The sequence below is a fragment of the Trichechus manatus genome, unplaced genomic scaffold (genome assembly GCF_000243295.1).
Source record: "Trichechus manatus latirostris isolate Lorelei unplaced genomic scaffold, TriManLat1.0 scaffold00228, whole genome shotgun sequence".
NCBI classification, from domain to species: Eukaryota; Metazoa; Chordata; class Mammalia; order Sirenia; family Trichechidae; genus Trichechus; species Trichechus manatus.
The window spans coordinates 2,637,397-2,649,212 of NW_004444164.1; the positions used below are offsets into that span (position 1 = coordinate 2,637,397).

The 11,816-nt window shown below is 35.5% G+C and overlaps 1 protein-coding gene across 1 annotated transcript in view; it reads left to right on the forward strand.

Moving 5' to 3' along the window:
• Positions 1-11,094, forward strand: part of CCSER1 (coiled-coil serine rich protein 1) — a 1,325,280-nt gene extending 1,314,186 nt beyond the window's left edge. The window contains exon 11 of the mRNA XM_004389012.1: positions 10,606-11,094. Coding sequence (XP_004389069.1) covers positions 10,606-11,094 — 489 coding nt within the window. The remainder of the gene's footprint in view (positions 1-10,605) is intronic.
• Positions 11,095-11,816: the final 722 nt, after the last annotated feature.

An 11,816-nucleotide genomic window follows, 5' to 3' on the forward strand; every position in this document is an offset into this window, starting at 1 on the left:
TTATAAAGACAAAGTTTGTTTGTTTGTTTTCTCAATACTATATGTCTTCCTATTGTTTTTTTCCTCATTATCACTTTAAATTACTTTTTACAACTCAACCTCTGACGGATTCATGCTTAAGTCAAGTATAATCTTCTTTCAAACTATGTTAGAAACTAGTATGATGGAGTTTAAAAAAAAAAAAAAAAATCTTTATGTCTCCTCCTATAGTAGGTTCCACAGATAGTATAACATTTACTTAAAACAATATGAGCCAATCCTCTAAAAGCAGGGGAAGAGAGGCTCCTTTGAAGAGTGTGCTTCAATGGAAAGGGCATTATGTACGGATGCTTCCGTTTTATTCTTTGCTACAAAAGTGTCACAATAATTATTTCATCTTTCTTAAGTCTAAGAGAATTTATGAAGATCATTATAGAAAGGGGAGTATTGAAGAGACCCTTATAAAAGGCTTTCCTGGGCTACCTTTGTTTGCATGAATAGAAAGAAAAAAAAATTGTAAAGAACAAGGTTAGGGTGAAAACACAATGGGGAAACTGAATATAAACTGTTATTTCAAAGTGTTGAAAAAGTACTCTGATTTGTATTTTAGCATGGAATTTGATCATACTTGGAAAAAATGATTTGTGAGCAAAACCAACTAATTGATGCAATCTAAGTTTATATTGGAATTAGGCTTCAACAAGCCCACTTACAGCAATTACTGTCTTAGTTCTTTTGTGCTTGTATAGTAGAAATGCCATGATGGATGGCTTTAAGAAAGACAAATGTATTCTCTTACACTTCAGGAGGCTAAAAGTCCAAATTCAGGGCACCAGCTCCAGCGGAAAGCTTTCTCTCTCTGTTGTCTCTGGAGAAAGGTCCTTGTCATCAATCTTCCCCTGGTCTAGGAGTTTCTCAGTACAGGGACCCCAGGTCCAAAGGATGCGCTGTGCTCCTGGCTCTTCTTTCTTGGTGGTAGGAGGTCCCTCTCCTCCCTGCTCGATTCTTTCTTTTATATCTCAGAAGAGATTGACTCAAGATACAACCTAATCTTGTAGACTGAGTCCTGCCTCATTAATGTAACTGTCTCTAATCCTACCTCATTAACATCATAAAGGTTATGATTTACAATGCATAGGATAATCACATCAGATCACAAAATGGTAAACAACCACACACTACTGGTACTCATGGCCTAGCCAAATTCATACACATGTCTGGGGGACACAGTTCAATCCATAACACTAATGTATACTTAAGTGTAAGTAAAGGAAATAATAACATTTACCTATGTTTAACATTTATTTATAGATCTTAATATTTCATTTATTGAGTAATAATATTTGCATAGGCCTTTATTCATTGACTTTTCATATATCTAATCTTATTTATAAAAGCTAAGGCTGCTATAAGAGCTAAGGCTGCTAACCAAAAGGCTGGAAGTTCGAATCCACCAGGCACTCTGTGGAAACGGTATAGGGCAGTTCTACTCTGTCCTATAGGGTTGCTACAAGTCAGAATCAACTCAACGGCAACAGGTTTGGTTTGGTTTGTTTTTTTAATCTTATTTAACAGTACATAGACATGGTTAGGTCCCTAGGTGGCACAAATGGTTTTCACTCCACTACTAATCGAAAAGTTGGTAGTTTGAGTCCACCCAGCAGTGCTGTGTGAGAAAAGCTGGCCATATCCTTCCATAAGATTATACCCATTGAAATTTCTATGGGGCATAGTTCTACTGTGAAACATGTGAGGTTGCCATGAGTCAAAATTGGTTAGACTAGGTTAGACAAAATTGCTATTATTTTGTGATATTTAAATTAATACACATACTATGGAGTTAGTTCTGTCATTCATTTCATTCTGCTGTCTCAACTTGTGGCTTCATCATTTATTCTCTGAACTAACACAGTGACCAAATCTATGTCCATGCTGCTAGGCCAGTATCAAATGGGACACAAGTAGTTGTGAGTTGTACTTCTTAAGTAATGCATTACTACTACCACTGAAGTACCAAAATGTATTGATTTTTTTTTAATACAGGTAGCCCCCGACTTACGATGGGGTTCCATTCCAACAACTCCGTTGTAAATCGGTTCTGACATAAGTTGAATATTTCATTTCTTGTTGTTTTCATTATTACTGCCTTTTATGATCAGTGTCTTCATATATCTGATGTTTATTTGTTTTGAGGGGTTGGAAACTTATAGATATATTTTAATACATACATATATACATAAAAAGTACACAAATGATCAAAATTTACTCCAGCAATGAAGAAAAATTGGACAATGTTGACATTTTGTCAGTTGCAGTAATACCACTTGTGTAAGGTTCTGGATCATCTCGATTATCTCTGGGAATGGAAATGTTATTTCTAGTCACAAAATTAGTGAGAGTTGACTGTATGGTCCTTTTCGTTTTCCCTTCATGTATTTCACGATAACATCTGACTGCTTCCCAAATCTGCCTATCGACTTTAGCAAAGCGATCAGCATTTGGGTCCATGTTTTCAAGCAACTGAAGCCCCTGATTTAGTTTAGAAAAAACTCCAGCTAATCCTTTCACTGTAAAATTTTTCGACAACGTCTCTCCTTCCTCTTCATTATTTCTTTCTTCCTCAGCATTTTTTTCCTCTTCAAAATCCATTAAGTCCTGATCTGTCAATTCTCCATCTTTGCGCTCTATGAGCTGTTCCACATTGCTGATATCAAGTTATAAATTTGATGTTCTTGCCATGTGGACAATTTTTCCACCAATCTCTTCCATCACAATATCCTGATCAAATGCTTGCAGCATGTTCACATAACTCAGCATTTTTTTTTTTTCCATATCCCCTGTATGCATTTTCCCATAACTTCCCCCAAGGAAGATGCAATGTTCCAGATACACTGACAGTCATAAGTGCAGTTTGTTGCACCTCGAATACACTGTAAGTCAGGAACTACTTATGCAATAGAGGGTATTCTGATCACTTTCATTTGCATTTCAGAATCCAAAATGTCTTCATAAATGTTCAATATTGAACAAGACGGGCAAAGTCCCTGCCCTTATGAAGCAAATTTTAGTTGGCCTTGGTGTGGGGGTGGGTAAGGAAGGAAGTGTCTATTCCTAAATTAAAGATATGTCAATGGGGATATTTTTATAGCCCTGATTTTGAATAAAGAAATGTGCCTCCATCTGTCACGTTGACACAATGGGGTAAAAACGAGATTAAGAACTGATGATCTGTAATACTCCCCTTTCAATTAATTTTCTACAGTATTGACAAAAAATACTTAAAGTTTTTTTTTTTTTTTCAATTGCTTTAATATCTAAACCTGTAAATACAGTGTCATATTGCTTTGGTGGAATATTTATAGAAAAGTATCTTTTAAAATCATATAAAATAATAAAATTTGATCTGAATTCTAATCTATGCAAGGAATTAATGGAGAAAATTCTTACTTGATAACATTTTTTACCTTATATTTCACAAAAAACTTCAAAAAATTGATGAAGCACTATTAAACATTCATCAATTAATCAGTGATTGAATACTGTCCTCCTGCCCCATCAATTATATCATCATCGTACTACCTTTAAAAAATGGGCTATGCACATTGGCGTGGTTATTGTATTTCTACATTTCATCAAATATAAGACAACTTTTTTAACATAATAAAATCCTTAAGATCATAATGCTGCCAACCAGGCTGTGACTGTAATGGAGTTCACATTGCCTGTGCATGTGTTGATTTTATCATAGATCCATGTTATACATTCTTCAGTCAAGTTATTTGCAATGTTGTTATTAAAGGTTACCATTTAAGAATATTTTCAAAAAGCTTTTACTATGCTTTGGTATTATAACAAAAAAATATTTTGTATCCAGAAAATCAAGAAAACAAAGAAGCAGGGTGTAACATTGATATTAGTAAAACAAATATTTATAGTAGGAGGAATGTCTTCATTTCTATACTCTCTTACAAAGTAAAAACCAAATACTTTATGAAATCTAAAGAAGGAATATACTCATATATAAATGAAGCTATATCATTGAGATAAATGCAAAAGGATTGTCTATCAAATACCAAGCAAGGCAACTGAAGACAAGAGAAATTGCAATGAGAGGTTGGTATAACTGATTAATGGGTTAAACACACTATAGTTAACCATTTCGAGACCCGTGGGATATACTGTATCCCACCCACTTGTTATGCCTTTAGATTTCACTGAAAAGGGTGTAGCTCGATTTTACCACATTTAGCCTCAAGGTGAGAGCCTTTTGAAACTAAAAAATCCTGTGTGGGAGCCTCATTTTTGTGTAGATTGAGCATTGTCTCAGGTGATGCTTCTTGGATGTGTGAATTTTCTAAACTTTTGACAGGTTGCTTTTATTTCTGTGAGATAAACCTCCTCACTATGCTTCCCAGTGACTATGTTCTTGTGAGAATGTACTTACCATGAGAATAAGCTATTGCCAGTCTTCATTCAGTCATAGTGGCCATTTTCTCCATTTTGCCATTCATTGTTTCCAGGTGGTACAGGCTCCCTTTTTTTCTGGATTCTGAACAGTAAACAATGGCTTTCCAATGAGGAATAATCCATTGCAGTGGTACTTTTCAAGAGATTGGAACTCCTATAAATTATTCTTACCCTGCATTCAAACTTAGGGCCCAATCATTGTTTCTGTATGTAACCAGCGGGATGTACTGCTGTGAGCAGTTCTGCAGTATTCCAGGGCAGCTGTTTCTGCTTCTTAGCTGTTAGTTCTGCCTTTGTTATAATGAAGAATACATACCCAAAACCAAACCCACTACTGTCAATTTGATTCCTAGTCATAGTGATCCCATAGAACAGAGTAGAACTGCCCCATAGGGTTTCCAAGACTGTAAATGTTTATCGAAGCAGAATGCCACATTGTTCTCACATGGAGCTTCTGGGGTTTGAACCACTGACCTTCTGGTTAGCAGCTGATTGCTTTAACCACGGCGCCACCTGAGCTCCTTGAAGAATACATAGTAGTGCTATTTTTCCTGAGATTCAAATTCCTTTAGTTTTATTTTGTCTCTAAGTACTGCTTTTGCAGTCATGAAGAATGTATTGTAATGGTAATTTTCCTGAGCTAAAAAAAATCCCTTGGCTTTATTTATTTGGTCTGTACATACTGCTTTTACAGTACGAAAGAATGTATTGTACCATGTTTTGAAAAATTTTATAAAAAATAATAAAAAGGCTAAGAAGAAGGAGATTAGAATAAAAGGTATGTACAGTCATTGCCAGGTGCCTTCACGTTTTACCTCATGTTTTGCAAATTTTCAATAAATAAAATTAAAAAAATAAAAATAACTGATTTTATCATTGACTCATATCGGCAGGATTTATGTCATCCAGAGGTTGCTGGGACATATGTGATCCCAGATAATGGGTATCAAAATCCATAACTCACAACAATAATTCTGAATTGGTCCTTTAATCAGCACGCCTTCATTAGTGAAAACACATAGTATTAACAAAATATTCAAAGGAGAAAATAATTGGTTCTTAAAAGGGTTAAGAAATTATATCACCATAGTTTAATTAACATCATGTGTTTTTTTTTTCCTTTCTTAGTTGTACATAAAATAATAATGTGCTTTAAATAAATCAATAACATCTTGGACTTGATAAAATACAGGTTATATTTGCTAGTGATTAAATGAGAGGAAGGAATTTATAGGCAAACAACTGATTTTATTATAATCTGCACACTTGATTAATTACTAAATTTACCATCTTTCATCCTCTACTAGGAACTCTATGGATACATAATAAAATAGTTGTTTGACAACTTAATTGTTCAAAAACTAACACAATTATTTGAGTTTGGGGTAACTTAATTCCAATTTTGAGAAAGATATGCCTAGGCATATGCAGCAAAATTCCCTTCAAGGATGATCTCAGGAGCTTCAGAATGGATTAACATCAATTAATGACATGATGAAGAAATTATTTATTTCCCTCTGCAGCAGGGAAACCAAATACAAATGTCTGCCAAAATAAATTTTTATAATTTGAACAAGGAGATCTTCCATATGTCTGTCTATACATTTTCCAATATGTATATAATAAAATATATATTCTAAATATACAATTTTAGAACTAAAAAGAAGTTGATTGAGTTTCAGGGTTTCTTCAAGATCTAAATTCTACAGCTTGTATTTTAGTCTTCTCTTTGGCTCAGAAACTGAAACCAAGAAAAATCAAATTATTCGTTGAAGCTCACATAGTTAGATAGTAGCACAGCCAAGATTAGAGTCTTTTGGCTCAAGGTTCAATGTTCTTTCCATGATGCCAAATTGTCCCATAATATATTAACACATAATTAGGATAATGAATGTAGTGGATGCTGTGGTGTGCCTCCCAGTTCTCTCTTTCAACCTACTCCCCACCCTAAACACACACACGCTTTGGAGAATGAAAACTTCATTCCCTCAGTTTTTGAAACTATTGGCAGCTGACAGCTCTCAACTAATTTCCCTATGCAAAGGAAAAAAAGAAAGAAAGCCTACAGCCTACTCACCCACTCAGTGTTATGTACTCTTCCCAAACGCTCCCCATGTCGAAAACAGTAACTGGTTAATGCAAAGGTATAAGGCCCCCATCCACTTGTCTAAACTGAGGACAACTATGAAGAGCTATCCCTGCTTTCCCTGTATGATCAGTTGCATTTGGTTTACCTTATCCTCCTGCCTGACTCTGCTTTTTTTATTCCTCCACGGGTGTTGACTTTACAACATTCCTCAATAAACTTCCTACAAATATCTGTCTCGGAGTCTGTGTTCTGAGGAACTCAAACTACAACAATAAATAGAAAATTACTCAGATACTCTGGAGTAAATTACCTTTTCTTTTTTTTTCAAGTTAAGATAGAAGTGTTCAAAGTGGTTTAGGTCATAAACGATGGAATGAGTTCCTAACAAAGTAACTTCTCAGTCTATTGATTATTTTGTGGTTGTCATTATTATTATTATTGTTACTGTCATCAAGATAGCTATGTTAGGCATTTTATATACATTACTTCATTTAAGTATGACATAAGTATGACTACAAATCTTTCCATTTCACAGATAGGGTAATTGAATACTTATGAAAATTAAGTAACTTGCCATGGTCATTCAGCTAAAAAGTGTCTCATTCTCGGTGATTTTCCTATTAGACTTTAAGCTACCTGAAGTCAGAAGCTAGGTCTTTTATGAGCAGCACTGTTTCCCATCACATAATGCAGTGCCTTGCACTCAGTAAACCCATTGCCATCAAGTCAATTTCGGCTCAGAGCGACCCTATAGGACAGAGTAGAACTGCTCCATAGGGTTTCCAAGGAGTGGTTGCTGGATTCGAACTGCTGACCTTTTGGTTAGCAGCCGAGCTCTTAACTGCTGCGACACCAGGGCTTGTTGCACTCAGTAATGGTCAATAAATACTTATCCAGTGAATAAATAAATCCCTATGTGTCTGACCCCAAATTCATGCCATCAACCCCTGCACTATGCAATCTACCATATACACTGTGAGCCTTGGGCTTGGTGGTGAACATTACAGAGAACTTAAAAAAAAAAAAAAAAAGTGTAAACTTTCAAAAGCAAATTATTCCCAACAAATAGGAATGAATGATTTAAATATGTATTTTTCCTTAAAAATTGAGGATAAAATCCTTCATTTTCTTTCTTTTTATGGTAGATTCACATACACCTTATAGGTACTGGATAATGTGCTGAAGAAGGAGCACTGAGGCTGCCTGTTTGATTGAGTTGTTTGATCCTTTTCAACATTTCTTTATTAAAACTGTATATTGAATTTAATGTAATGTATCAAGCGGGTTAAAATTATCATATACAGAAAACAAATTTTTCCCTCAAATATAGCATTAAATTAATGAAAAAAAAAGGAAATCTCTGCCACTTTCCCTACTTCCTAGGCAGTATCTCTAAAAAATAGAAATGAAAAGAAACATTATCACTGGTAATTATCATTATGGATTTACTAATGTTTCTTTTGTCCTGAAACAAAATTTTCCTCACAGTATTGCACAAACAGTACCCATCGTTTTTCTAACGTGTGAATGCAGATATTAAGCATAGCGTTGATTTGGGCGTCTGTTGGTAACTGATTAAACAATTACATAAGCGTTTAGCATTTATACATGCAGCATCTCTACTACCCATCTATGGAAGAGAGAAAATGACAAACTGAAGTAACAAGGAGGGTCTACTGCATGTAAGCACATGCTAAAAACTAGGATGGCAATTTACCACGAATATCAAGACGATAAAAAGAGAAAAAGCATGGGTAGCAAAATACCACAATCTGAAATTACTGAGTATGAAGACAGTCTGAAAGATTTCCTTTATACATGTTGGTTACACAGAAAAGTAGGGAGATTCCATTCAGTAATTATAATTTTGAAGCTTCCATTTAAATTCCAGTTTTGTTTCCTATGCAATACATCTTAGAAAAACGTGATACAGTTTAGACATATTCCCATGGAAATACTTGGAGAAAGAATGAATTGGTTGTTAAACAAGCTGACTGTCTATCCTACACTAGCTCTACTCTACAAACAGACTTGCTGTGCTTCTTAATTCCAGTCTGTATAATAGGGATAGTAATAGAAGCTATCTCAAAAAATTCTTGTGAGGATTAAATGTGTAAGGACATTAGAAACCTGCATGGCATATAATACAGTCAATAGCAGATAATTACTGTACAAACAGAAAATCTTTATCAGCAAATATTTATTGAAGGCTTAATATGTGCCAGACAATTTTCTAGGCCCCTTTTATAGTTTTGAACAGAGCAGAACATCTTTTCCTTCATGGAGTTTATATTCTATCGGTATGTAAAATCAAGTACTGATGGAGAAACAAATCCTCAGCTGAAAGAAGAGCACCAACGTGTTTAGAACAGTGGCTCTCAAACTTCAGCCTGCATCACAATCACCTGTGTGGCTTGTCAAAACACAGATTGTGGGGGTCCACCCCCACCTGGAGTTTCTGCTTTGGGTCTTCTAGGGTGGGACCTGATATTTTGAATTTCTAAGAAGTTCCTACTGATGCTACTGCTCCTGATCTGGGAACCACATCTAAGAACCAGTAGTTTAAAGGAATTTACCTGAGGCCTTCTTTGTACACCTGTCTCTTATCTGCAAGGCCAGGTAAAATTGGTGTCCCCAGAATTCTATCTGTATATCTGCCTATCTGTCCATCCATCCATCCATCCATCTATCCATCCATCCATCCATCCATCATCTACCAAAATTGTAAAGCCCTACTTGAACCACTGTGTGAATAATGCCTTATTAGAGTGAGGGAAACAAGTTAGGGGGTTTTGCTGTAGTCCAGACTGGAGCTGACTGGATCAGGAAGACAGAGGTGGATACTGAGAGAAGTAGATGACTTGAGGTTAGCAGTACAGCAGCAAGAACTTGATTTTAAGGGGTATGAGGAAAACAGGGAAAGCAAAAGATTATTTTCAGGTTTTGGTTGGATGGTGGTGCCATTTACTGAGAAGACTACTTGGGCAGAATGGGCTTTGGAGTAGAAAATCAAGTTTTTTGTTTTATGCAAATTGTGTGATTTTTTTTTTTTTAAACAAAAAGTGCTAATGGCTGGATGAGCAAATTGGGCCTCAAGGCAGAGATTAGGTTTGGAGATAGAGTTTTTGAGGAAAAATGGAAAAATGGTTGTTTGAAACTATATACCATTTCATTATCAAGTAACCAGAAAAGTTCACTGACTCCTTCAGCACATATTATACTGCAATTTGCATGACTCTTCTGTCTTTGTTCACTTTTCCTTCTCTGTAGCAACAGTAAATTCCTCAGTTTTCTTTTTTTTTCATTTTTGCCAGCAGAGCAATTAGCCAGATAATCTTAGCATCTACCTCAATGATTTTTCTAAACAAGACAGTGCTCTCTCCAAGTGGAATTCTGCTGCCAGCTTGCAAGATAATACAAGTTTGCTTCTTCCACAGCATGATTTAATGAGCTATGTCTTGTGTCTATCACCTGAGAATAAGCTTCTTGTAAGCTAGATGTCACATACTCATGGACCTAATCTGATTAATAAAGTGCATCCAAAAGTCTGAATGAACCAAGTGCTGGAATTTCTTCTAAGTTGTCTGTTGGTCTCCTTAGGCCATTGAACTGACTTTGGTGTTTTTAATTCCATCACCTGCTAGGATACCACTAGGGTGATACAAATTAGGATATTGATAATTCTAAACCTTCCTGTGCATATACGTAGGAAAATCTAGCATATTAAAACCAACAAAACAAACTTTAATAGCTTCATATGTGGATATTAAAATAATTCATATTTTTAGAGAACACCGTAACAAAAAATTCAAACTTGAAAAATTCAATAAGCAACTTTCAAAATGCCTTTTAGAATAAATTCACTATTTAACCACTTATGAGTAGTCATATTTGAATGAAGATTTTAACCTCATGGACAAGTCCATGCATTGTTGTTTTTTCTTAAACTTTGATGAAAAGGTAAGGAGTTTGCATACAAATATGTAATGTGTAAATACCACTTAGTATGCTATGTATGCAATGAATGCACTTTTTAAAGGCTTCTTTTCCTTTCTGTGTCCTTATCATAGGCTACATATCGAAATCGAATTGTGAGCCAAAGTCTCAGCACAAAGGACAGAAAACCAACGCATACTCCCACCGAGGACCGTTTTAGATACTCCACAACCGAACAGACAAGCCCCTACAAAAGCAAGACATGTCAACTCTCAAGTCTATGTTTAAGTAATTTCTTGAAGGACAAGGAACTAGTGGAAGTTATCAAACATTCAAGAGGAACTTGTGACACCCTCACTTCAGAGGTCACTCAGAACTTACGGGCCACAGGTGTACAGAGCTCTCTGAAGCCAACAGTTTCTAAGACAGAAGGGTTCTCCACATTCTCAGAAAAACCAAAGGATCAAGCTGCTGTGGCTCGACAACATTCAACCTTTACTGGCAGGTTTGGACAGCCACCAAGAGGGCCAATCTCTTTACACATGTACAGCAGGAAGAATGTTTTTCTCCACCACAGTTTACACACCACTGAGCTGCAGACTCTAGGCCAGCAGGATGGGTAATCACCTTATTCCTGTCTCTGGGTAGAATAAAGATGGTTAGGACCAAGTGTTTCCCATGCATAATGCATAATTCATATTCAAATCATCATATACTTCTTAGTGCTTTTTATTTTTAATTACCAACAAAGAGTTGTGCCGCCCCCCTCTTTTTTTTTTTCCAGAATGAGGGTTTGAGCATGTTAATTGAATTAGATTGAATTGCTTTGAAGACGTTACTATATATATGTATAATAAATGGAAACATCTTGCTAGTTTATGTAGTCCATAACTTATTTATCTTTTATTTCTATCACTCACTGATACGCATTGACGTTTCGGAAGGTAATATCGACTAGTATTCTGTTCACTTAATGGTGTTACTGTGAAAATAGATGTGAGGAATGAATAGATAAAGGAACTGTAAAGAATTTTAAATTACATAGTTAATAGAAGGAGAAAAGAAGAAGGGTTTTAAAGTCTTATATTTGATGTTATAATATTTATTTGAAGAATGAAGTTTGCTTGCACGTAACCTAGGGATGCGTTTGTCTCTCTATTACATACATTCAAGCATATCTTGCAATACTATTAAGGGGAAAAGGCTACTTCTTTTATCCTCTAAATTTTTAGTTCACACTAGTTCAGAAAGGATTTCAGACTGAGTAATTGCTAGCCAAATAGCTAATGACAGCTCTGATCCTCTAAAATTTTTACTTTTAGCTTTTGCTATTGATGTTGAAGTA